Below are 25,526 nucleotides of genomic sequence, written 5' to 3'. Positions count from 1 at the left end.
GGTGGTCCCACCGCACTGGAGGGCGAAGGTCTTCAGTCTGATCCACGACCTCACTCACCCAGCAGTAAAGACAACCGTGCGAATGGTCATGGAGAGGTTTGTGTGGCACCGGCTGAAGAAGAGGTGGCAGAACTGGCCAGGAACTTTACCAGGTGCCAGACCTCCAAGGTCCAGTGACACACACGAGTCCCCATCCAGAACTTCGACCCGGCGGTTCGCAGATTCCAACACATCCACATTGATCTTGTTGGGCCCCTGCCGGAGTCCAAGGAGGCTCATTACCTCCTCACGGTGATGGATCGGGACACAAGGTGCCTGGAGGCCATCCCAATTAAGGAGGCCTCTGCAGAGATGTGCACCAGGACTCTGGTCAGCCAATGGATCACCCATTTCAGAGTCCTGGCGCACATCACTAGTGACAGAGGGGTGCAGTTCACATCTGCCCTGTGGACTCAGATGACCAAGCTCCACCACACCACAGCATACCACCCGCAGTCCAACAGGTTGGTGGAGAGGTTCCACAGGCACCTGAAGGCATCGCTTATGGCCAGGATCTCTGGACCAGACTGGGCGGATGAACTACCCTGGATCTTCCTCGAGATTAAGATGGCACCCATGAAGGACCTGCAGGCCTCAGCAGCAGAGATGGTCTATGGCACACTGCTTTCCCTGCTGAGTGAATTTTTCAGCCCAGACCCTGACACCATGGCCACCGACAAAAACCTGCTGGTGGACCCACGCAGTCAACTGGCCTCCCTAGCTCTCCCATCCCTGGCACGCCACGGCACCCAGCTGTTTCATCTCCCCAAAGAGCTTAACTTTTATTGCATTCAGAAAGACAGGAAACTAATAAAAGAGTTCTTAATTTATTTGAGTTCTTGTTCATAATAGGTATCGTTTGAGACCAATTTAAATATTGTACAGGTAGTTACCAGTAGTTCCTGGTACCATATCACCTCCCTGGGCAACAGAATATATCACTTTATACTGAAGGGGATAGAGACTAATCATTTTATTTCCTTTTTATCTGATCACATGATGCCACTATTCAATGCAGTTTCATCGAAATTTCACTTGATGTGCAGAGCTATTGTCACAATTGCTCCACAGCAAACACAATATCACTGGCTCTCCACTTAGCTCTGGATCACCTTGAAAACAACAACTCGTATGTGTGGCTGCTCTTCATCAACAAGAGCTCAGCATTCAATACCATTATTCCCTCAGTGCTGGTCAGGAAGCTCCAAATCCTGCCCCCACCTCTGCAAATGGATCCTTGACTTCCTCATTGGAAAAGCACAGTCAGTAGGAATTGGAAACATTGCCCCCTCCTCACTAACTCTCAACACAGGCACACCTCAAGAATGCATGCTTAGCCAACTGTTCTACTCACTACATACATCCATGACCGTGTGGCCAGGCAAATTCCAATGCTATCTACAAGTTTACCGATGACACCATGGTGGTCACCAGAATCACAAACAGCAATGAGGAAACATACAGGAAGGATGATAGAATGGTGTCACACCAACAACCTTACACTCAACATGAGGAAAATGAAGGAGATGATTGTGGACTTCAGGAGGAGGTCAGGAGAATACACTCAAAGGCTCAGTAGTGGAGAGGATCAAAAATTTCAAATTCCTGGGTGTCAAAATCTCTGAAGATCTGTCATCTATACTGGAGTCTCCATGTCGATGCAATCATGAAAAAGATTCACCAGAGGTGTTTGAGGAGATTCAGTACATCACTGAAGACTCTCCGACTTCTACAGGTGTACTGTGGAGAGCATTCTGGCTGGTTGCATCACTACCTGGTATGGAGGTGCCAACACTCAGGACAAGAAAAACTCCAGAGTGTTGTTTATTCAGCCTGTGCCATCATGGTGCCCGAGTACACTTCATCTAGGACATATACAAAAGGCAGTGTCTTCAGCCTTTACCTTCAAGGACCCCCACCACCCAGGTCACTCTGCTCCCATTGGGAGAAAAAGGAATAGGAGCCTAAAGATGAGCACTCAGCGGCACAAGGACAGATTCTTCCCTGTTGCCATCAGATTCCTGAATGATCAATGAACCAGACACCAACTTAATTTGACTTTTTGTGCACTATTTTAATATTTTTTGCAAGGTGGTTTATATGAATGTTTGCTCTATGCCGCTGCTGCAAAACAACACATTTCATGACTTGTTCACGACAATAAATTCTGATTTTGAGCATGACTTTTTCTCTGTATTTGAACCACAATGCACAAATGACCCCAAATGAGCAAATGATGTAGAACCATGTATGACATACAAGGACAGCACTTCTGTAATTTTTAACTGTACCTGCAGGTCTGTGGGCAATGATGCAGAAGCAAATTTACATTGCTTCTGCTGAAATTAGTGGGCACCTGTGTGTGTTTGATGGTACACTGAGCTTGGGAGAAGGTCCTGGTACAAGAGAGATGCTGCTGGAGATGGGTAGCAAGGTGAGAGGATCACTGTTTAGATGTAAATTTGCCTTGGTAACCTGCAGGGTTTAACCTGGGAGACAAAATCATATACTTTAAGTCCCCTTGGAGTATGCACCTTTCAGACCACTGATGCCTCCTTCCACACCAATGCACATTTCCCAATTCTTGCCTTCCCTATCGGTCTCTTGACAATCCCAGAACCTTACCTTTCAATATTTCCTGTTTTATTTCAAATTCCCACTACCAATTTATCTACCTCCCTTAAATTCCTCTAATAATAAACCACCCTTGAGTGACCTATTCTGAACATACAGGTTACCAGGGCAAACCTATCCCTAAACATTGATTCTAACCCCAACATTATCTTGCAACTTATACTCTATGCCTTATATTCCTTGTACCTCCTCCATGATTCAGATCTTATCACAAACTCAGTGTGACATCAAAGAGTCCAAGGAAAAATGAAGTCAAGGAGCATCAAAAGAAAAACTCTTCAATGGTTGGGGTTGTCGTTCACAAAAAGAAAATTGGTTATGGAGGTCATTCCTCCTTGCCCTAAGACATCGCTCCAGGAGTTCCTCAGGATAGAATCAACAAAAATCAGAATTTATTGTCAAGATTATGTCACAAAATTTATTGTTTTGTGGCATCAAATTGCATCAAAATAAATCAATGCAAAAGAAGAAGTTAATGTTTGTGGTTCATTGTTCATTCAGAAATCCGATGGTGGAGGGGAAGAAGCTGTTTTTGTTCCATTGGGTGTTAATCTTCAGGCTCTGGTACCTCCTTCCTGATAGTAGCCGTGTGAAGAGGGCTTAGGCTGGGTGGTGAGGGTCCTTGATGATAGAGGCTGCTTTCTTAAGACAACACTTCTTGTAGATGTCCTCAATGGAATGAAGACTGATGCCCATGATGGTGCTGGCCGAGTTCACAACTCTCTATAGTCTTTTCCTGTCCTGTGTATTGGCACCTCCATACCAGATAGTGATTCAACCAGTTAAAGTATTCTCCAGAGTACACCTGTGGAAATTTTGAAGGACCTTTTGTGACATATCAAATTTCCTCAAATTCCTTACAAAGTATAGCTGGTGGTGAGCCTTCTTTGTGATTGCATTGACATCGCAGTCCCAGAATAGATCTTCAGATATGATGACACTCAGGAACTTGAAATTCTTAACCCTGTCCACTTCTGATCCCTCGATGAAAACTGGTTTGTCTTGAGATGCACCTGTGCTGGTTGTCAGTGAGGACGAGACGTTGTTTCTGATTTGTACTGACCGTGGTCTTCTGAATAGGAAGTCAAGGATCCATTTGCAGAGGCCCAGGATTTTGAGTTTGTTAACCAGTGCTGAGGGTATGATGGTGTTGAAAGCTAAGCTGTAGTCAATGAGAAACAGCCTGATGTGTGCGTCTAGGGTCTCAGATCCAGAGCTGAGTGGAGAGCCAGTGAGATTGCAACTGCTGTGGAGCAATTATGGTGATAGGCGAATTACAATGGGTCCAGATCTTCACTTAGCTGTGAGTTATTTCTGTCCATGACCAACTTCTCAAAGTATTTCATCACTGTAGACATGAGTGCTACTGGGCAATGGTCATTGAGACATTTCACTCCACTCTTCTTGGGCATCGGTATGATTGATGCTCTTTTGAAGCAGGCAGGAATCTCCAATTGAAGCAGACAGGAACCTGCGTTTGCAGCAATGAGAGATTGAAAATGTACGGAAACACTCCAGCTAATTGGTTGGAACAGATTTTCAGTTCCTTATCAAATACAACATCAAGGCCTGATGCCTTGTGAGTGTTCAGCCTCTTGAAGGATGTTCTGTTTAATTCCTAGATATTTGATCCTGTCTTGCGGCCACTTCAGTTGACTTTTGTTGGTACTAGCTGTAAGTCCCTTTAGTAAGTGGCATAATCTTGCTTTTATCCCAATTGATCTTATATCTAGAAACCTCCCCATAATCTTCCAGAATAGAGTGTAGTTTAGACAATAAGTTTGCTGTGTCTTTCAGATATACTAGCATGTCATCTGCATATAAATTGATTTTGTGCTCTTCCTGGTTCCACCCTAAATCCCTTAATGTTTGGATCCCACTGAATGGCCTCAGCCAATGGTTCAATAGCTAAAATGAATAGAGATAGTGATAATGGACACCCCTGCCCACTAGATCTAGATAGTGGGAAAGCTGGAGAAAGTTGTCCATTGGTCACAACTTTAGCCTTGGGCACTTGATACAGTTGGCTCCAGTTCCAATTTTTCCATCACTGAATAAAAAGTCCCACTCTAACCTGTCAAATGCTTTCTCTGCATTTAGGGATACTTTTTTCATCTCCTGATTGTGCCAGATATATTATACTCTGCAGCCTATTGATGTTGTTTGAGGCTTGTCTCTTTTGCACAAAGTGTGTTTGATCCATATTCATTAATTTTGGCAAATATTTTGCCAATCTATTTGCCAGAACATCAGCAAGTATCTTATAGTTTGTGTTCAATAGATCTTATTTATTAAGGCATCACTGTAATTATCATTGTTGAAAAGGATTTTGGGAGGGTATGGGTTTCAACTGCTTGGTCTATCACTTCCATAAAAAGATGTCAAAACAAATATTTAAATTCTCTCTCGAACTCAGGTGAGAACCCATCCTCCCACAGAGATTTGTTTGCTTGTAATAAACTCAATGCTTTTGCTATTTCTTCTTCTGTTCTTCCAGGTCTAAATTTAGTAACTCAAATTTTGACAGGAACTTTTTAATTTTATCTGACTCCCCTTTTGATTCTGATTCATATAAATTTTAATAAAATTGTCAAAAAGCCTAATTGATCTCTTTTGGCTTGTTTGAGATTCTGTCATTCCCCATTTGCACTGCATTGATTGTTCTTGAGGCTTGTTCTGCCCTCTGCTGCTGGAAGAGGACTCTATGGGCTCTCTCCCCTAATTCACATTTTTGCTTTGACCTCATTATGACCTTTTCTAAGCTATAAAACTGAAGCATATTAAACTTTAATTTTTAATTTAAAAAATTTAATTTTAAGCATTTTTATTTTTTTAACAACTTGAAAGACATCCTTTTGCTTCAATAAATGGATGGTCTTGCCTATCACACTGATAGGCAGGGTCATTTGTGTTAAAATGCATGTGTTGCCGAGACTTCAATGCCTCTTTTGGACTTTGCCCATCGTGTTGCCTTGAGGATTCTTTCAAAACCTACATGCAGATATTAGATTTCTTTGGAATGGTAAGATAGCCAGTGTCTCCATGGAGAAATTAACATGGGGCTACAGTCTAGGTGGTTTAAAATTACTATTGGGCAACCCAGTTGAGATATATTGCCTCTCTTTTTGAGGGAGGTGTACCATCCTGGGCACAAATTGGTCTGCTCACTGTGGGCGAGAATGTAGCAGGGGATTTTATTTACAAATGGAATACTAAAAAGACAGCCCCATACTAAAACATTATTATTTGGAATAAAATAAACCAATGTATAGGAGTTAAACGGGGATTGTAACCAAAAACATGCCTGACTCTGAATAGGTTAATCACATTGACAGTAGATAACAAGATCTTGGACACCTGGTGCCAGAAGGGGATCAGGTGTATCAAGGACTGATACAAGCATGGGCAACTAATGTCATTTGAACATCTTGGGAATAAATATGATTTAACAAATAAGATGTTCTTCTGCTACCTTCAGATCTTTCTTGAGGGACAAATTAGGTCCATTGATGACCTTACCAATGTGCAGTGCCATGGAGACCCTGATTCAAAGGGGGAGCTCACAAAAATTTATTTCCGCTATGTATTTCCTGCTCCAAACTTAAAGTCCAAATCCAGGCCTCTGTAAATCGAGACAAAGGTGGGAGGTGGATTAATGAGCAGTGCTGTTCAGACCTGTGTTAGATCAGCATGACAGCAATTATAAATGGTAGATATAGGTTGGTACAGTACAATTTTCTTCACTAGTTATACTTGATGCTGCAGAAATTGAACAAGGTTAAGCCAAAAATTTCATAGCAATGCTTTAGGTGCGGTATAACAATGGGAACCTATGTGTATGTGACCTGGACTTGTAGCAAGGTGAGGCCCTTTTAGGTAGCTCTAGGCCAAGTCCTGGAAAAAAATTATAGGTAAAGAGTTCCCACAGGATCCAAAGTTTTTCTTGATGAAGCTGTCCCAATTTTAAATACAATTCATAATGATCACATTGGGAGTGGCCAGCAAGTGCAGAGTGGTTACCCAGAAATCCGACTCCCATCTCGACATTGTGCATTGGAACACAGAAATGTGGAGCTATGTTCTCCTGGAGAAAATTACCTACAATCTGAGTAAAATAATATAGTATGTCCCTCAAAATTTGGCGACCATATTTAAATTATATTGGAGTGCAGGTATAGTGTGGTCCTATGTACCTCCACTCCCTACTCCACCTATCTTCCCTTCCATTGGTGGGGACTAGGGAGGTTGTTCCATCATACCACAATCAAGAATAGCCAAAGAATAGTGACAGCCTGGGCACCGGCTGCTGAGATGTTGCGAATTCTTGAACCTTATTTATTGGTTAATTTCTTTTCCATTTTCTCCTTTGTTTCTGTTAGTCTGGGTGTGGTGTGCAAATGGAGCTTTCCAATAGTGTCTTGATGTGTGTCTGCTCCTAAACTGATTATGTATAAAAAGACCCCTGGAGTTAAGAAGCTACTTGAAAGGAACAAGGGGCTGGGATGATTCCAATGCTGATTCCCTTACCTATATTGTGAAAAAAATTTCTGGCATTGGCCTCAGAGTTAGATATCACAGGGTCATCAACTTCTGCAGGGATTCTCAGAGGCACCATTAAGTTCTCCTTTTCAAAGGGAGCACAAAAGGTGTTCAGCTCATCGGGTAGTGAAACATCACAACCATTTATGTTCAGCCTCGTAGAATGTAATGACCTGCGATTCTTGCCATATCTGACGAGTATCTGATTCGGTCTCTAACTTCCCTCTGAATTGTCTATGCTGCTGAGATAGCCTTCTGTAGGTTGCACCTGGACCTCCTGTATAAATGTGGATCACCAGCCTTATACACCATCAACCTTGCCCCTCAGCAGGTTGCAAATCTTTTGATTCATCCATGGCCTCTGTTTGGAGTAGCCACGTGGGCACACATTCAACCACACAGGTCTTGATGAAATCAATGACAGCCATGGCATATTCACTCAAGTTTGAAGAGGAGACTTTGAAAATGGGCCAATCCACCAATTCAAAGCTGTCCTGCAAGCTCTCCTCCCCTTCCCTTGATCATCTTTCATCATCTTCATGACTGTTCCTGTAGTCCTCAGTCTCTGCTTGTATATTGAGAGAAGTACAGCTAGGTGATCAGACTTATCAAAGTGCTGTCGTGAGATGGTTCAGTAGACATTCTTAATTTTGGTGGAGCAATGGTCATGTGTATTGGCTTCTCTGGTTTTGCAGGTAATGCATTGGTGATAGTTTGTTAAACACTTCTTCAGGTTGGCCCCCAATCCCCTACAATGATCGGGAAGGTATCAGAGTGTGCTGTCTCATGGCTGCTGAGCAGTGCTCAGCCCCTCCAGTGCTAGCCTAATGTTAGCCTGGGAAGAATATATAGTAGCTAGGATGATGGCAGTGAACTCCTTCAGCATATAGAATGGATGACACTTAATTGCCAGATGTTCCAGGTTGGAGGAAAAGAACTGGGACATAACCATCATGTTTGTTCACCACAATGAATTGATGACAACACAAATGCTGCTTTGTATGTTTTTTCCTGTCACTGGTGTCCATGTGGTGGAGGCTAAAGCCCTCTGGCTGTAGCGCCGTGCCTGGAATACCATTGTTCAGCCATGTCTTGGTGAAATACATCATACAGCAATCCCTCATGTCTCCGTGCTGCTGAAATCTGGCTCCAGTTAATTTTCCAATGATTGTACATTATCGAGGAGGAGGCCTCAGGGCAAGAAGGTCAATCATCTTAACAGTTCGTTCCACAATGACCATTTTCATCATCAGGCCAGAACAACAAATGTTCACTGATTATTGCACAAGTTTCAATTTAATTTGCAATTCTTCAGTAAACGAAGCAATCCAGTGGTGCTTAATCAGTACCTAGATAGAGCAACTTGTCCGTGAACTACTCTTTGCAGACGATGCCGCTTTAGTTGCCCATTCAGAGCCAGCTCTCCAGCGCATGATGTCCTGTTTTGCGGAAACTGCCAACATGTTTGGCCTGGAAGTCAGCCTGAAGAAAACAGAGGTCCTCCATCATCCAGCTCCCCACCATGACCACCAGACCCCCCCCCACCCCACATCTCCATCGGGCACACAGAACTCAAAACGGTCAACCAGTTTACCGACCTCGGCTGCACCATTTTATCTGATGTAAGGATAGACAACAGACTCGCCAATGCAAATAGCACCTTTGGAAGACTACACAAGAGTCTGGAAAAACAACCACCTGAAGAAACACACAAAGATCAGCGTGTACAGAGCCATTGTCATACGCGTGCTGCTGTTCGGCTCCGAATCATGGGTCCTCTACCGGCATCACCTATGGCTCCTAGAACGCTTCCATCAGCGCTGTCTCCGCTCCATCCTCAACATTCATTGGAATGACTTCATCATCAACATCGAAGTACTCGAGCTGGCAGAGTCCGCAAGCATCGAATCCATGCTGCTGAAGACCCAACTGTGCTGGGTGGGTCACGTCTCCAGAATGGAGGACTATCGCCTTCCCAAGATCGTATTCTATGACAAGCTCTCCACTGGCCACCGAGACAGAGGTGCACCAAAGAAAAGGTACAAGGACTGCTTAAAGAAATCTCTTGGTGCCTGCCACATTGACCACCGCCAGTGGGCTGATATCGCCTCCAACTGTGCATCTTGGCGCCTCACAGTTCGGCGGGCAGCAACCTCCTTTGAAGAAGACTGCAGACCCCACCTCACTGACAAAAGAGGGAAAACCCAACACCCAACCCCAACCAACCAATTTTCCCTTGCAACTGCTGCAACCGTGCCTGCCTGTCCCGCATCGGACTCGTCAGTCACCAACGAGCCTGCAGCAGACGTGGACATACCCCTCCATAAATCTTCGTCCGCGAAGCCAAGCCAAAGAAAGAAAAAGATAACATCCACATAAAAGCTGATAGGTGACATAATATTTGCCAGCCAATGACCCCCTCCAACAAGAGGAAGTATTTAACCAACTGCCATTAATATTCAATATCAGTATTGAGTTCCCCACCATTCATTTCCTTGGGATCAAAATCAGTCTATGTTGAGAATACTACTTCAACAATCACAACACAGGGGGGGGAGTCACGTGATGGAGTAGTGGCCGGACGGTGAACTCCAGCCCTCTCCAGAAAAGTCGGGAAAAACAAAGGAAAACACAAAGGCACAGAAATAAAAGTTACAGAAAAGTGAGTATAAAGGTGGAAAGAAGATGGTGACAAAAAAAGAAAAATCGAAAGCAACGGTAAGAAGAGAGGAAAAGACAAAGGAGGAAAAAGGTGAAGGCCTTACCTGTCCGAAGAGGCCCGCTGCGGAGAGAGAAACCCGCTCCCTCAGGTCGGTAAATAATGGACTACAAAAATGACTCGCAGAGCCGAGTAAAAGTGCGCAACCGCGCATGAAAAAAAACACACCGACGGGAGGGGGGACCAGCTGGGGAGTCGATCTCCACAGCCGGCAACGACAGCTGCAGAACACCTGCAGCAAGAAGAGACCACAGAAGACAATAGAAACAAGAAAGAAGAGAAGGAAAGGGCACCAAAGAAACAACAGATGGCCAACCCAGAGGAAGAAGAGGAAGAGGATAGTGAAATAGAAGAAGAAAAGAAAGGCAAGATAAAGGATATACTTTCTCTTATTAAAGGATACATGGAGTCATTTAAAGAATGGCAAACACAGGAATTTAAGAATTTAAGAAAAATAATAAACAACACAGAAGAGAAAATGAATAAAATAGAGATGACCTTAACAGAAATGGGAAAGAAAATGGACAAGATGGAAGAGCGGGCAGTAGCAGCAGAAATGGAGGTAGAAGACTTAAAAAAGAAATTGGAGGAATCTAATAAAAAAACTAAAGAGACACAAGAACTACTAGCTCAAAAAATAGATACAATGGAAAATTATAACAGAAGAAATAACATAAAGATAGTGGGCCTTAAGGAAGATGAAGAAGGCAAGAATATGAGGGAGTTTATAAAAGAGTGGATCCCTAAGACCCTAGGATGTCCAGAACTACAGCAAGAAATGGAAATAGAAAGGGCACATAGAGTATTGGCCTCTAAACCACAACCACAACAAAAACCAAGATCTATTGTAGTAAAATTCCTAAGATATACTACAAGAGAAAAGGTACTGGAGAAGACAATGGAAAAAGTAAGAGAGGGCAACAAACCACTGGAATATAAAGGGCAAAAAATCTTCATTTATCCAGATATAAGTTTTGAACTCCTAAAGAAGAGAAAAGAGTTCAATACAGCAAAGGCGATTTTATGGAAGAAAGGGTATAAATTTATACTAAAGCATCCAGCGGTATTGAAAATATTTATTCCAGGACAAAACAGACTATTCTCGGATCCAGAAGAAGCACGAAAATTTGCAGAACAATTACAAAAATAGACTGAGGGAGGAAGACGGGTAATGAGAGTAAAAATGATCACGATTGATATGTATGCGGGTAAAGAGGTATAAGAGTGAATAGAGACAATGTGCATACGTGAATGTATCTGTACTTAGAGGAAAATATAGATAATATAGACAAGAATTAATAAGGGAAGGTAATGGAATAGAGAGAATAAGGAGGGAATTAAAAGAGTGACCTTTGTAACATATGAAAAGTGAAATCTTTTCTGGGGGGGCAGGGTGGGGGGAAATAGCTGTCACTGCAAAATCAGTTGACGCTTGCGAGTGGATTCGCAAATCCAAATGGAGAGGGGAGATGTGGTTGTCCGACAAGGGATAAAGGACAACTCAGGAGGGGAAGGGGAGAGTGGGGATAAATAAGATAGAAATAGGAGAATAAGGAAAATGTTGGATGTTGTAGGAATGTTGTCTTATAAAGAGTTGAAAATAAGAAAACAGAAATGGAAAAGGAGGAAAGGTAATGATGGAAAAACAGAAAGAGAAGATAAACAAAATATAAAAGGGCTACGCTGATCTATATGACTTTAAATATTAATGGAATACATAACCAAATTAAAAGGAAGAAACTACTAAATTTAAATGAATATATGTATTCCATTAGAAAAAATAACATATAGGTTAAGAAATAATATTGAAATATTCGAACAAGTATGGGAGCCTTACATTAAATACAATAGCGAAAACCTACCGGGGACAAACATTACCTAAGTTGATGGAAGGAGAAGGAAAGAAAAGAATGGACTCAGTAGAATTTCTGATGTATTTTTGTTGAATGACAACATTGTCTGACTGGCTTAATGCAACCTAGATTGTATACCTAAAATGGATGGGGGGGGGGGGGTGGGGGGTGGCTTGGGAGGAGGGGGGGGGGGAGAAAAAGTCACTGTATATGTGTGAAAAAGAAATAGTGTATATCATGGCTAATGTGATTTATGGTGTGAAAAATAAAAAAATTAAAAAAAAACAAAACAAAAAAAAACAATCACAACACAGCACCCCAAAACTTTTTTTTTCTCCCCCTGAAAGAACAAAACAGAAGTGTGATGGAATATTCTCCATTTTACTGGATGAATGCAGCTTCAAGAATATTCACTGAACTCAATAGCACTTGGGGAAAAAAAACCCACAAGATTGTCACCCATCGAATATCCTTAACATTCATTCTCTCCATAACTTGCACAGTGGCTGTAGGTGTACCATCAAGAAGTACAATTGCTCACCTAGACTACTCTAACTGTTCTCAAAACAATGTTCTTTACCACCAAGAAAAAGGCAGAGTTATAACACCATCAACTACACAATCTAACCTCCCCGCAACTTGCAAGTATTATGGTTTCTTCTCTGTCAATGCTCTAAATCCTGGGATTTCGCAGGATTGTGAGAGCCCTTCACCAGGATTGCTAATATTTAAGACAGAAGCTCACCACTACCTTTTGAGGACATTAAGCACTGTACTTGACAGCAAGGCCACATTGTGATAAATTAATAAATGTAAAAAGAAAGCTTACCTTACTTATTTACATGCTCTTCTGGAAAGGCCTTGCATATGCAAATTCTTTCATCAGAGTCAAGCATATTTTGTCTTGTGCACTGCTAAATTTACTACCAACCAACAAACTGGGTGACTGCAAACTGGCAGTTTATAGGCCTTAAGTACCAATTAATAACACATGGTGATATTTAAAAAGAATCAGTGAATTTCCTAATCAATTACTTATTTGTTTATAGATCAGTTGCAATTCACACAGCAGTGGCCTCAGGATTTAATGAAATGTTTGTAGTCCCATTGAAGAAAAAAATTCTGAACTTCAAAATCATTGAATTGTCGTGTTTTGGGAAGTTCTGAGGCAGAGAAAGACATTCTATGTACAAATCTTTATTTCTAGAGCGCTTGACGTCCTGTTTTGCGGAAACTGCCAAAATGTTTGGCCTGGAAGTCAGCCTGAAGACAACTGAGGTCCTCCATCAGCCAGCTCCCCACCATGACTACCAGCCCCCCCCCCCCCCCCACATCTCCATCGGGCACACAAAACTCAAAACGGTCAACCAGTTTACCTATTTCGGCTGCACCATTTCATTGGATGCAAGGATCGACAACGAGATAGACAACAGACTCGCCAAGGCAAATAGCGCCTTTGGAAGACTACACAAAAGAGTCTGGAAAAACAACCAACTGAAAAACCTCACAAAGATTAGCGTATACAGAGCCGTTGTCATACCCACACTCCTGTTCGGCTCCGAATCATGGGTCCTCTACCGGCATCACCTACGGCTCCTAGAACGCTTCCACCAGCGTTGTCTCCGCTCCATCCTCAACATTCATTGGAAAGACTTCATCCCTAACATCGAAGTACTCGAGATGGCAGAGGCCGACAGCATCGAATTCATGCTGCTGAAGATCCAACTTCGCTGGGTAGGTCACGTCTCCAGAATGGAGGACCATCGCCTTCCCAAGATTGTGTTATATGGTGAGCTCTCCACTGGCCACTGTGACAGAGATGCACCAAAGAGGTACAAGGACCGCCTAAAGAAATCTCTTGGTGCCTGCCACATTGACCACCGCCAGTGGGCTGATCTTGCCTCAAATCGTGTATCTTGGCGCCTCGCAGTTCGGCGGGCAGCAACTTCCTTTGAAGAAGACCACAGAACCCACCTCACTGACAAAAGACAAAGGAGGAAAAATCCAACACCCAACCCTAACCAACCAATTTTCCCCTTCAACCGCTGCAACCGCGTCTGCCTGTCCCGCATCGGACTTGTCAGCCACAAACGAGCCTGCAGCTGACGTGGACATTTACCCCTCCATAAATCTTCATCCGCGAAGCCAAGCCAAAGAAAAAAGATGGGACCATATCAAACATGCTGTCCTTTAGTGCTGCTTTTTTGTTTTTTCTTTCAGCATTGAAAGGTAGAGTATTTGTGCACATTTGAAAAAGATTGCAGTATTTACATGAATCCAGCAGAAAATGAAAAAGTAAAAGATAAAAAGAATGGCTTGTATGAAAAATACACACATATAAATCACTACAGAAATCATTTTTAAAATATTTTATTTATTCAACATATATATCAAGAAATCAACAATTATACCATCGTAACATAATAAAATGTTAACAGATATGCTGAAACTATATATAAAAAACTAAAATAAAAAAATGAAAATAAAAATATAAAAAACTAAACCCCCATTAACCCACTCTCCCCTTAAACTAATCTAATCCCAAAACTAAAATATATGATATTTCATTATAAAATGATTACACATAATTAATTCGGATTGCATCAGTTGACATTTGGAGACCTCAAAAACATAAAATGATTATACCTTCAAGGAAATCTTCACTGATTAATAAAATCATAATTTTAATTTCATTATTTTAGCTTACAGACCCCAAATTGGCAAAAATAAACTTATGTATTTTTTTTCTAATGCAATACAACTTTGAATCTCAGCATGCCCTCTATCTAATGTTAATAAAACATCAGATTTCCATGTTACAGTGGGACATTTCCTTGCTATTACTAAAAGCAACTCAACAAATTTTAATTGAAAATCTGACAATGATAATTTAGGAGTGGCACTTCCAAAATTTCATAACAAAAGTAATTAAGGATTTAAAGTTCACCCCCCCCACCCCGCCTGTCGCAAAAAATAACTGAGAGAAACCCAAAAAAGGTTGACCTTTGAACAAGACCACATAGAATGAAGAAGAGTTCCAATTTCTGTTCCACATCTAAAACATTGATCCGATAAATCCAATCTCCATCTACTCAATTTCTGAGGAGTAATATACAATTGATGTAAAAAATTATAATGAAATAATCTATATTGTACATTGATAGTATTCATCATAACTTCTTTACACAAATTTTGTCAGTCTTGATCTATTATCATGTCTAAATCTCATTCCCATCATTTCTTTGAATTAAACAAGCCTACTTTATATGTTCTTGTAAAAATATATGTGCAATTGAAATACAAATTTTAATCATTCCTGCAAACATAATTTGTTCCAAATTTGAAAGATCTTTTAAAATCATTTTTGATCTTAGTTTCTTGCTTAAAAAAGCAATCAATTGAAAATAACAAAATAATGTATTACAAGGTATATATTTAATCATTAACTGATCAAAAGACATTAATCTATTATTATCATAACATTCCCCCAATTTAGTGATTCCCTATAATACTATATATTTCAAAAAGGATTAGCTTTTGGAAAAAATCAATAAGGGATTAATTAATGGCATTTTTAGTGAACGAATATTTCCATCAGTTTCTAATTTAATTTTATTCCAAATATTCAACAAATGTTTTAATATTGGAGCTTCCTTATCTATTACACTAGATTTAAAATCTCATTTATAAATAAACTTGTCTGGTATAACTACTCCTATCTTATTTAATTCAATATCCACCCATGATGGTCTAATTTTAACGAACATAAAAACTAAGAACCTTAATTGTGCTGCTCTGTAATAATTCTTAAAATTGGGAAGTTGTAGTCTTCCTTGTTCATATTTCCATGTTGATTTTTCTAATGACTTTATTACCATCTTTCCTTTCCAAAGAAATTTCTTAACTTGCTTATTTAAATCTTGAAAAAAGTTTTGAGGTAAAGTTTGAAATAAATACTGAAGTCGTGGAAAAACATTCATCATAATACAATTATATCTCCAAATTAGCGAAATCGGTAAACTTACTCATTTCTTTACGTCTTCCTCTATCTTTTTAAGTATTGGAATATAATTTAATTTATGTAAATTTTCAAATTAGTATCAATACGTACACCTAAATATATAATCTTATCTGTTCATTTAAAATGAACCGCTTGTCTACATTGTGAATAATGTCCTTTTATGAGTTCCATTACCTAACTTTTATCCCAATTTATCTTGTAACCTGAAATTTTCCCATAATCTAGTAATTGACTATAAAGTCTTGGTGGTGATATTTGTGGTTGAGTTAAATAAAATGTTACAAGCCCAGAGGACTAGAGCAGCAATAGATATTCACCAAGACAAATGGTTACTTCAACAAAAGTTGCTTTTAATTATCTTTAAACATATAAACAGGATCAAACTTTAACTTATAACTATTAACCTAACTTAACCCCCTTCTAATTCTAAGCGCACATGTATGTAATGTGTGTGTAAGTTCAGAAAAGTTTTTTGATTCACAGTCCAATCCCACTTCTCATTCTTCCAAGTTCACTGGTTGCAGGCAATTCTTATACTGTGCACAGAATTTAACATTTATAAAGTTCACTAGCTTTGGTGCTTGAAAAGTAAATGGTTACCGCTCAGGAAGGTTCTTGTTGGTTTTCAGAGAGAAATGTCTTGTTCCAAGACACAAACTGATTCCTTCTAATTTGCCACATCAGTGCCTTGCCAAAGAAACTTGCCCCATCAGGGTTTTCCAGATGATTCTTTCTTTCAGGTCACCAGAGTTCCTTTTTGTTTCTCTGATTTCAAGTGCTCGCATGAACCACAAGGACTTTGACCAGGCTGAACTACACACTCACAACCCGTCTTCCAAATAGGGTTTTTCCAAAGCTTACCAGCTTGTCCTGATCCTGTCCCAGCTGCTGCTGCTGACTGTAAAACTGCAGAACTGAATTCTCTTGCTCTCTCTGAGAAAAAAAGCCTGTTTTACTCTTTCTGCTTGAAAAACCACATAACCCTCTTAGAACAGCAAGTTCCACTCCAGACAGCCTACGGTTTTGAGTTCTTTCACCTGTTGCCTTTTTGTAAACAACAATCCATTTGTGAAGTCTCTTGGGCACTTTCCAAAGCTTTTACAAAGGTTCTTGGAGCCAGCCTGTCTATCATGGGGCAGAGCTCCAGTATTTTGAATACGATCTGTTTGAAGGGTATGTATGTGACCTACACTAAAAATCCTGCTCCAATTTATCTCCCAAAAACATATCTATAATGTCACAAAACTAATACATCATCAGTAAATAAACTAATTTTATGTAGTATCTGATTTATCTCAAATCCCTTTAATTGTTAATCATATCTAATCTTTTGTGCAAGTGGTTCTATAGCTAGAGCAAACAAAGCTGATGATAAAGGACACCCCTGCCTGCTAGATATATTTAAATTAAAAGATTGAGATATCTGTTCCATTTGTTATCACTTTAGATTTAGGACTTCTATATAAGGCCTTAATCCAATTTATAAAGTTTTCACCAAAACCAAATTGACAACATTTTAAATAAAAAAAATCCCACTCTAAGCTAAATGAATTATACTTAATAACCTTACTATATTCTCTGAAGTTTGCCTATTTTTAACAAAACCCATCTGATCCATGTTTATTAAATCAGAAAGATATTCATTAATCCTATTCCCTAATAATTTTGCTACAATTTTATAATCTACATTTAACAGTGATATAGGTAGGTTTTAATAGATCTCTATTTTTTTAAGAATAACCATAATTATCACCATAGAAAAAGTTTCTGGAAGACAATTTTGTTTAGAAGCCTGTTCTATTACTTTCATAAATGGAATCAATAAATCTATAAACTCTTTATAAAATTCAAATGGGAACCCATCTTCACCCAGAGATTTATTATTTTGTAAACTAGTAGGCACATCATTAATCTCCTTCTCAGTAAAAGAACTCTCTAATTGATCGAAACTTTCTTGAATTAAACACGGTATTGACAATTGTGACAAATCATCATCTATAGCCTCATCATCCTGTAATGATTCAGATGTGTAGCTTCTCATAAAATTCCTCAAATACATCAATTCTTTGCGATTTATACGTCACTTCATCATTATCCTGCTATATTGCATTAATTATTCTTGAAGATTGTTCCAGTTTTAATTGTGAAGCCAGAACTTTGTGATCATCCCCTTAACTCATAATATTTCTGCTTAGACTGTAATATCATTTTCTCTGTTCTATATGTTAACATTGTATTATAGTGTAATTTTTTACATTACCAAAGTTAAAAATTTATCCTGAGGATAATTTTTCAACTTTCTTTTCCAATAAAGTTATTTCCTTTTTCAATTTATCTATATCCTTCATATATTCTTTTTTTAAATTTTGAAGAATAATTTATAATTTGCCCTCGTAGATAACCAATTACCATTGGTGATATATTTTTCCAAAAAAGCTAATAGCTACAACAGATTTGCACATAACCACACTATTTCAGGTTTTGGTCTAATGCCATAATAAAATTGTTTATTTTCTCTTTCATTTTCTCATCCATGAATTTTTTTAAATGTTCTCGTTCTTGTAAACGACCATACTTCTGTTTTTCCAACTCATTTTGATAAATATTATCAATGCTGACCATACGACGCAATTCTTTGTGTGTCAAACTCTGGCTACCACCATCAACTACATTCCTTCGCAGGGACATGGTTGACTTAGACCTTCTAAAACAAAGTGGCCCTGAAGCAATATCACAAGTGTGAGAGGGCATGTGAGATCTTTTCTTTACATGTTGTTTGGCTGAAAACCTTGCATCAAATTCATCTTGAGCCAAAGAATTGGGACTGGTTCTCCCATTTAATCCAGCCCAAGTACCTAACAAACATGCATGTCGTCGTCCAGATTGCAGATTAGTCTGCGTGGATGAAGCAGCCATTTTACCTCTTTCAATAAACAAAGGATTCATTCCAACTGCGTTTGAATTCCAGTCTGAATTAGTCTCATGTTTGTCTCCCTTACTCACATTTCTCAATTGAAATATTAAATCATCAAATTTAAAATTTTGGAGTATTGATTTTTGTCTTAATAGATTTTGAAGTTCCTCTGTCACAATTGTACTTTTTTGTTGCAATGCTGAGAGAACAATGCGATGGCCATGGTTCAGATGATTCAGTCTGCCATGCAAGAGCATATCTTCTTTTTTGTTTCTCAAGTGTGCGTCCACTGTTAACATTGGAGAATTCTTTGCTGATTTATTTGTAAATGTTCCATTACTAGAATGTTTCAACATACCTCTTGAATTGTTTGAGCTGAAATAATAATGTAGAAGATAAAATAAATTTTATTATATTTTATTTGCATACTTTAAAAAAAATGCATTGAAAGCTCCTTTTATTGATGACATTGAAACATTTCTAATCTGCCTTTCAGCATGCTCTAAAGCACCCATTGATGTGATCTTATGTGCTGCCTTATTAATACCAATAACCCTAAATGCTCAACCTCAATCTCTTAAATGTCCCACAGTACTGCTAAATATTTAGTGAAATGATCCTTCAATATCAAAAAAGTCATTCTCACCTTCCCTCTGCAATAGCCCTCTTCTCCATCTTTGCATCAAGGCTTTGACAAGAGCTGAAAACGACTGCTGAGTGAACAGAGTGACCAGTTTATCAACGAGTACTGCTATATGCCACAATTAACAGCATCCGAATGAGATTAATTTTGAAGCTATTATTTTCTCTATTACTTTGTATTTTCACCCCATGTATGAAGGTTACATCATTTTCATTGGACAATAAGGCCCATCAAAGGAATGATGGCCAATTGGATGTGCAACAGGAGAGAATAAGGTCAGGAAGAATTTTTCCTTGTTATTTGTGGGTCATTTAGAGAATTCTTTGCTCTGTGGATTCAAGGCCCACTCCAGAGCACAAAAATCTGAGAGGTGCCATCTCTTGGACGTCACATTAAACTGACATCTTGTCTGCCCTTGCAAGTGGAGATACAGGATGCTGCAGCATAGCTTCAAGGAAGGACAGGCAAATTATGAACAGATCCTCATCAATATTTGTTCCTCACTCGACAGTTAAAGAACTGATTATCACACTATTATTTGTTGCACACAAAATGAGTTCTGAGTTTCCTGAAGTGGCTGTGCTTTTGAATGGCAGCTGTAACATTCGAACCCCATGACCTGAAAGTTCCCCAACTAATTATGCACCATTCTGATTTGAAAATACATTATCATTTCTTCATTGTCACCAAGATCAAATCTTGAGACTCACTACCAATAACAAAGACTTTTAAACTGATTTTCAAACTGCCCCCTAAACTCACATTCCACCTTAAGCAATCCCTATACCATAAGTGCTCTGTAAGGGATTGCTTAAGGTGGGAAGTGAGTGAAAAGGAAAAAGATTTGAAAACAACTGTTTTAATTGTACCTCATTGACTCGTTGTGTGCACGATTTCATAATTCCAAAGGTAATGGGCCAATGACAATTTTTCAAAAGCAAACTATTTCAGTAACAATTAGGTCTAGAGCAGTGGTTCTCAACCTTCCCTTCCCACTCACCTTAAGCAATCCCTTACTAATCACAGAGCACTGATGGCATAGGGATTACTTAAAGTGGTATGTGAGTTTAGGGGGGCAGTTTGAAAACTACTGCTCTGTGGTTCATAGAGGAGACTTCATCTCCATTATTTCATGGGCAATTACAGATGGTCAATAAACATTCACTTCCCATAAATGATTAAAAAGCAACAGATAATGAAAGAAATAGTTAAGGAAATTAACTTTGACTGTGCTTTGCTTGATTGGGTTTGTAATTTATACTTGTTGGGGGTGAATACTTTATGAAAAGGTGATACAAAAAGATTACCTTAATTTGGTCAGAAGGGTTTGATTACAACATTACACCTTTTTGATCATTAATATTTTTTCTTACTGAATTTTTAAAAAATAAATTAATCAAAATCTTTATTCTTACTGTTCAGAAAATCATTGTTCTAAATCAATGTTCTCAGAAGAATAGAAAATAATATTCACTCATCAGGATAATCTCTTCTACTAAGAAAGCCTTCAATGGTCTTCATCACAAAAGAACTAAGATGTACCACAACGTGCGCCAGGACAAGAAGTGAAATGTTCACATTGGGACAGATTTACATTCCAGAATATGTCTAACAATATGGCACGCATGTTGACACAATGGGTATTTTTAAGAAAGTTAAATTTTACAAAAATATTCTTACCTTTTATCAATAATTCTTCTGATTATAGAAACTAATAATAATTATTGACATAACTTCTTTCCATGTGAAATTGAATTTTAGTTTAAATGGCCTGCTTCTATTGGAACTGTACATTCAATTAGTACACTGTAAATGTTTCCGTAAACTAAAGAAGCTTTATATCCTTGCTGAATTTATCTGGAAACTTGTTAACCCTTAAGTAATCTTTTGTCTGAGATTCTGACACACCAGTAATTCTGAACCAGTCAAGAATAAAAGTATAATGAGGATGAAGTATCAAACATTTCCAAACAGTTTCTTCTTTGGATCTTGACAAAAATTATCAATTTATAAGGATATTTAGAATTCTTTTCTATGGTTTAAGAGGATTTATTGATCTCCAAAAGGTGAGTAATGCGTTAACAGTTTTTGTTTTACTTTGTCACTACAGTAACAGCATTTTTCATTGCTATAAATTCTAGGATTTAATCCATGCAACATTTAATCCCAAATTGCTGGTTTCAGATATCCTTTTAAAATAAACCTGAGTTCTAATTAAAAAGCATATTCTGCTCTATCTTCTTTGTTCAGCCTGTTATAGTTCACCCTTTATGGTCAATAAGATATAGATGAAAACCTTAAATGCACAATGTGGACCTTTGTATCACATGTTTCTATCATAGCTGAATCTACAACACAGGATTAGACCCACATTGACAATTATTTGACTGGATGACAATGGGGGAATACCAAAGATTTTATATTAAATACAAATTGTAAAATCCTCTCACAAAGAACCAGAATCAAGAACCATGGATATTGCAAATCTAGTAAAAAAAAAAATGGTTGAACATTTGAGACACAGAAATCAGACATGGGCTTTGTTTGAATTCTCTTTGATCCCTTGTTTAAATTATTTTCTGCAGTATGTTTCTCAGAGGATCTGGAAGGCTAAAAGAGGTCATGATATATCCTTGGTCAGTGGGAACAAGGAAAATTTCATTCAGTAAAAATGAGAGTAAATAAGGACTACTCAATGACAAAGGAATAAATTTATGCATGGAGCCAGAGGAAGTAGACAAGGTACTAAACATACTTACATTAGAATTCACCAAGGAGCAAGATATAGAAGATAATACGATAAGGGAGAGGCAAGTTGATTGATTATTGATTTCAAGGATGAGGTGTTGGTGCTCTTTAAGACAATTAAGGCAGATAAGTCCCCAGGTCCTGATGGGTCTGGGTTAGGGATATTAAGAGAGATTGTTGGGGGCTCTCAGAGATCTTTGTATCCTCTTTACTCACAGATGAGAATCCAGATGTGGAGGTCATGATCTTACAAACGTCATTGAGTTTTCATTGAGGCAAAGATGATGGGTGAGGGTAGAGTAGTGAAAGTTGTAAATGTGGATGTTAATAAAGATTTTTACAAGGTCCAGCATGATAAGATAATGGAGAAGATTATGGAACCTGGAATCCATGGTCCAAAAAACAAGCTGCTGGTGGGCCAGGCAGCAGTTGGGCAGGGAATTGCGCAGTCAACATTTCAGCTGGGACCCTTCCTCTGGATTGCAAAAGAAGAAAGGGACGGTCAGTATAATGCATTGAAGAGGAAAGAGCTGGCAAGTGATAGATGGATCCAGCTCAGGATAGATTGATTGGTGAATAGAGTCCAATTGGAAAAAGATGAACAATGACAGAGGTTGAGAGACGATGTGGACAAAGTGAATGGCTGCATATCATGGAATCTGATAAGAAACAAAAAGGTAAAGATTGGAACCAAATAAGTGAGGGATGGTTGGCAAATGGGCAGGGAGAAGAGGTGGAATTGGGGGCTCTGCAGGAAGAGTGTATGATTGATGAGCAGGTTGTAGATGGGGAGGAGAAAAAACTGGGTTATAAGGGGACTTGGGAGGGTTTGCATCACAGCTCTCAAAGAGCAACTTCACAGAAGTAAGATTAGATCTGAATAAATTTCAAAATGAATTGAGGCCTGTTAATTTTCTGATCTGTTCAAACGTGAGCCAAAATGTCAACGACCAAGGTGCCTGAAATAGAAATTAAAATTAAATAATGGAATAATATACTTTCCACTTATTAATTTTAGAAATTATAAAAATTATGTGAATAAGCACTTGAATATTTACCATTCTTGCCCAAGTTGGCAGAAACCCTTTGTATAATGACAACAATCCCTCTCTTTTTATTGTCTGCTTCAGGCAATCATATGTGGAACTGTATAGTAAACCCCTGATAACAAAAAAAGGCAGAGAATGGAGGACAGTGAAGATATCTTGGAATCAACAACAGAATAAAGCAAATTTATTACAAAATTGTGCACAACACACATTAAATTCATTTTGGTGTACAAGACGTTCAGTAAATGTATTTCAAAGGAGTGCAAGTACTATGTATGAACATCTTAACAATTTAAATTGTTCACACAAGAAGTGGCTAAACACCACATTTATTTTTAGAGATTCTTTGTCATAGTATAAAACTTTTTAATTTCAATTTTGTACTGACTCAAATATATACAGTAGTTGAATTACTTTTTAATGACACATTATTCAAAATTACATGCAACCTCAATATCATGACTAACACCCACATTGTAAGTTACCTGTATTATAATGAAACAAGCCTTTGCTTAATTTCCATCTTGGGGAGACATTATTAATACCATGACATATAGTGAGGCACATTATAGCTATATTTCACTGTTTTGCTCCTTTAAAAATAATGTCTATGAGAACCAAGGGTGCACTCTAAAGATATTTTCCTTTTAATATGATGAACTTTACAGCAACATGTAAACAAGGAGGCTCAAGAAACTAAAGCTGGAAACTGGAACAAAAAGCAAACTGTTGGAAGCACTCAGTGCCTCAGGATGCAGAGGGAAGATAGCCCTTGCAAACTTTTGAGAAGGAGGAGTGAGGCAGGAAGGTGAAGATGGCATTGCATGTGGACAGGGTTGTAAAGAAAGCATTTGGCATTTTAGCCTTCAAAAATTAAAGGATTGAGTATAGAAGTTGGAATATTATGTTGAAGTTATTCAAATCATTTAGAATCACATTTAGAATAGTGTGCAGTTCTGGTCGTCAAGCAGCAGAAAAGACATCAATAAAATTGAAAGAGTGCAGAGAAGATTTACTAAGATGTTGCTGGGTCTTCAGGAGTTGAGTTACCGGGAAAGATTAAACAGGTTAGTACTATACTCCCTGGAATGAAGGAGGATGAGGGGAGACTTGATAGAGGTTTATAAGATTATGAAGGGTATAGATAGAGTAGATGTGAGAAGGATGTTTCCACTTAGATTGGGGGAGATAAATATGAGAGGTCATAGATTTAGGCTGAAATGGAAGAGGTAGAAGGGGAACATAAGGGGAAAGTTTTTCACTCATACAGTGGTGGGATTGTGAGCTGCCATCTGATGTGGTGAATGCAGATTCAGTCTTGAGTTTTAAAAATAAATTGAATAAATACATGGATGGGAGGGGCCTGTTTTTCTGTGCTGTAACGTTCTATGGTTCCATAAGTGGAACAAGGTAAGTGGAGGATGATGGGCAGGTGGGGAAGAGATAATGGTGGAGACAAAGGCTGGTAATGAGTAGAAGTTGTGGGGTGGGGAAAACTTAGAGACAAGAAGTTGGTGAATGGTAGGCATGGACAGAGTAGATTTAAAGGTTGTTTCCCATTGTAGAAGAGTCTAGGACAAGACGGCAAACTTCAGGATTGAAGGGCATCCACTTAGAACAGAGATGCAGAGGATTTGTTTTTAGCTAGCGTGTGGTAAATCTGTGAAATTTGATGCCACATGCAGTTGTGGAGGCCAAGTCATTGGGTGTATTTAAGGCAGAGATTAATAGGTTCTTGATTAGCCAGGGCATCAAAGGTTATGAGGAGAAGGCAGGCAGTGGGGCTGGATCAGTTCATGATTAAATGTAGAACAGATTCAATAGGCCAAATAGCCTATTTCTGCTGCTATGTCTTATGGTAAAAAGACAAATTTAAAAAAGGCATATGGAGGAGGAAATTAGATGGCAGGCCAAGGGAGAAGAAACCAGGTGGACCTTTGGGTGGTGGGCATGTTAGAACCAAGTAGAGGAGTGCAGTGAACATAGAAAATGGGGAGAGAGAACCTGTGTGACACTCCTATGGTAGGAGAGGGAAAGGAACACTGGCAGTGTGGTTGCCTGAAATTGAAAAAAATATATCAGCACTCATATCACTGGGTTGTTGGCTAACCAAGAAAAACATGCTTAATTTTTCAACTAGTTCACATTTGAACTCACTTTGAGGCATGTGTGGGAATGAAGAAGGGAGCTGAAATGACGTAATCAGGAGCTCAAGATGGCCATTGTAGAGAGAGCACTAGTTCTTTGCAAAACGGCTTCCCAATCTATGCTTGGCCTTACCAATGTAGGGGAGGCCACAGAGAGCATTGAGTGCAGGGGATGAGATTGAAGGAGGTGCACATAAATCTCTGAGTTTCCTTGTTGCTT

General features: G+C 39.0%; 2 protein-coding genes across 4 annotated transcripts in view; one reads left to right on the top strand and one right to left on the bottom strand.

Annotated features, from left to right (window-relative positions):
• Positions 1-21,025, top strand: part of pfn4 (profilin family member 4) — a 40,215-nt gene extending 19,190 nt beyond the window's left edge. The window contains exon 6 of the transcript XR_011340540.1: positions 20,785-21,025. The gene's annotated coding sequence lies outside the window, so the exon portion shown is untranslated. The remainder of the gene's footprint in view (positions 1-20,784) is intronic.
• slc25a27 (solute carrier family 25 member 27) overlaps positions 18,278-25,526 on the bottom strand; it is a 20,826-nt gene continuing 13,577 nt past the window's right edge. Inside the window, exons 8-11 of one of the 3 annotated variants that reach the window (XR_011340537.1) lie at positions 23,169-23,271; positions 22,122-23,069; positions 19,366-19,432; positions 18,278-19,094 (exon numbers count right to left, since the gene is read on the bottom strand). Coding sequence is in view for 1 of the 3 variants with exons in the window: in XM_069886736.1 (XP_069742837.1) it covers positions 22,998-23,069; positions 23,169-23,271 (175 nt within the window). In the remaining 2 variants the exon portion in view is untranslated. Of the gene's footprint in view, positions 19,095-19,365; positions 19,433-22,058; positions 23,070-23,168; positions 23,272-25,526 lie in introns of those variants that run through there. The other 2 variants (XR_011340538.1, XM_069886736.1) reach the window with 2 other exon arrangements.

This window comes from Narcine bancroftii, chromosome 6 (assembly GCF_036971445.1).
Source record: "Narcine bancroftii isolate sNarBan1 chromosome 6, sNarBan1.hap1, whole genome shotgun sequence".
Lineage (NCBI taxonomy): Eukaryota > Metazoa > Chordata > Chondrichthyes > Torpediniformes > Narcinidae > Narcine > Narcine bancroftii.
The sequence above is the reverse complement of the archived record's forward strand: the minus strand, read 5'-3'. Positions and strand labels throughout refer to the sequence as shown.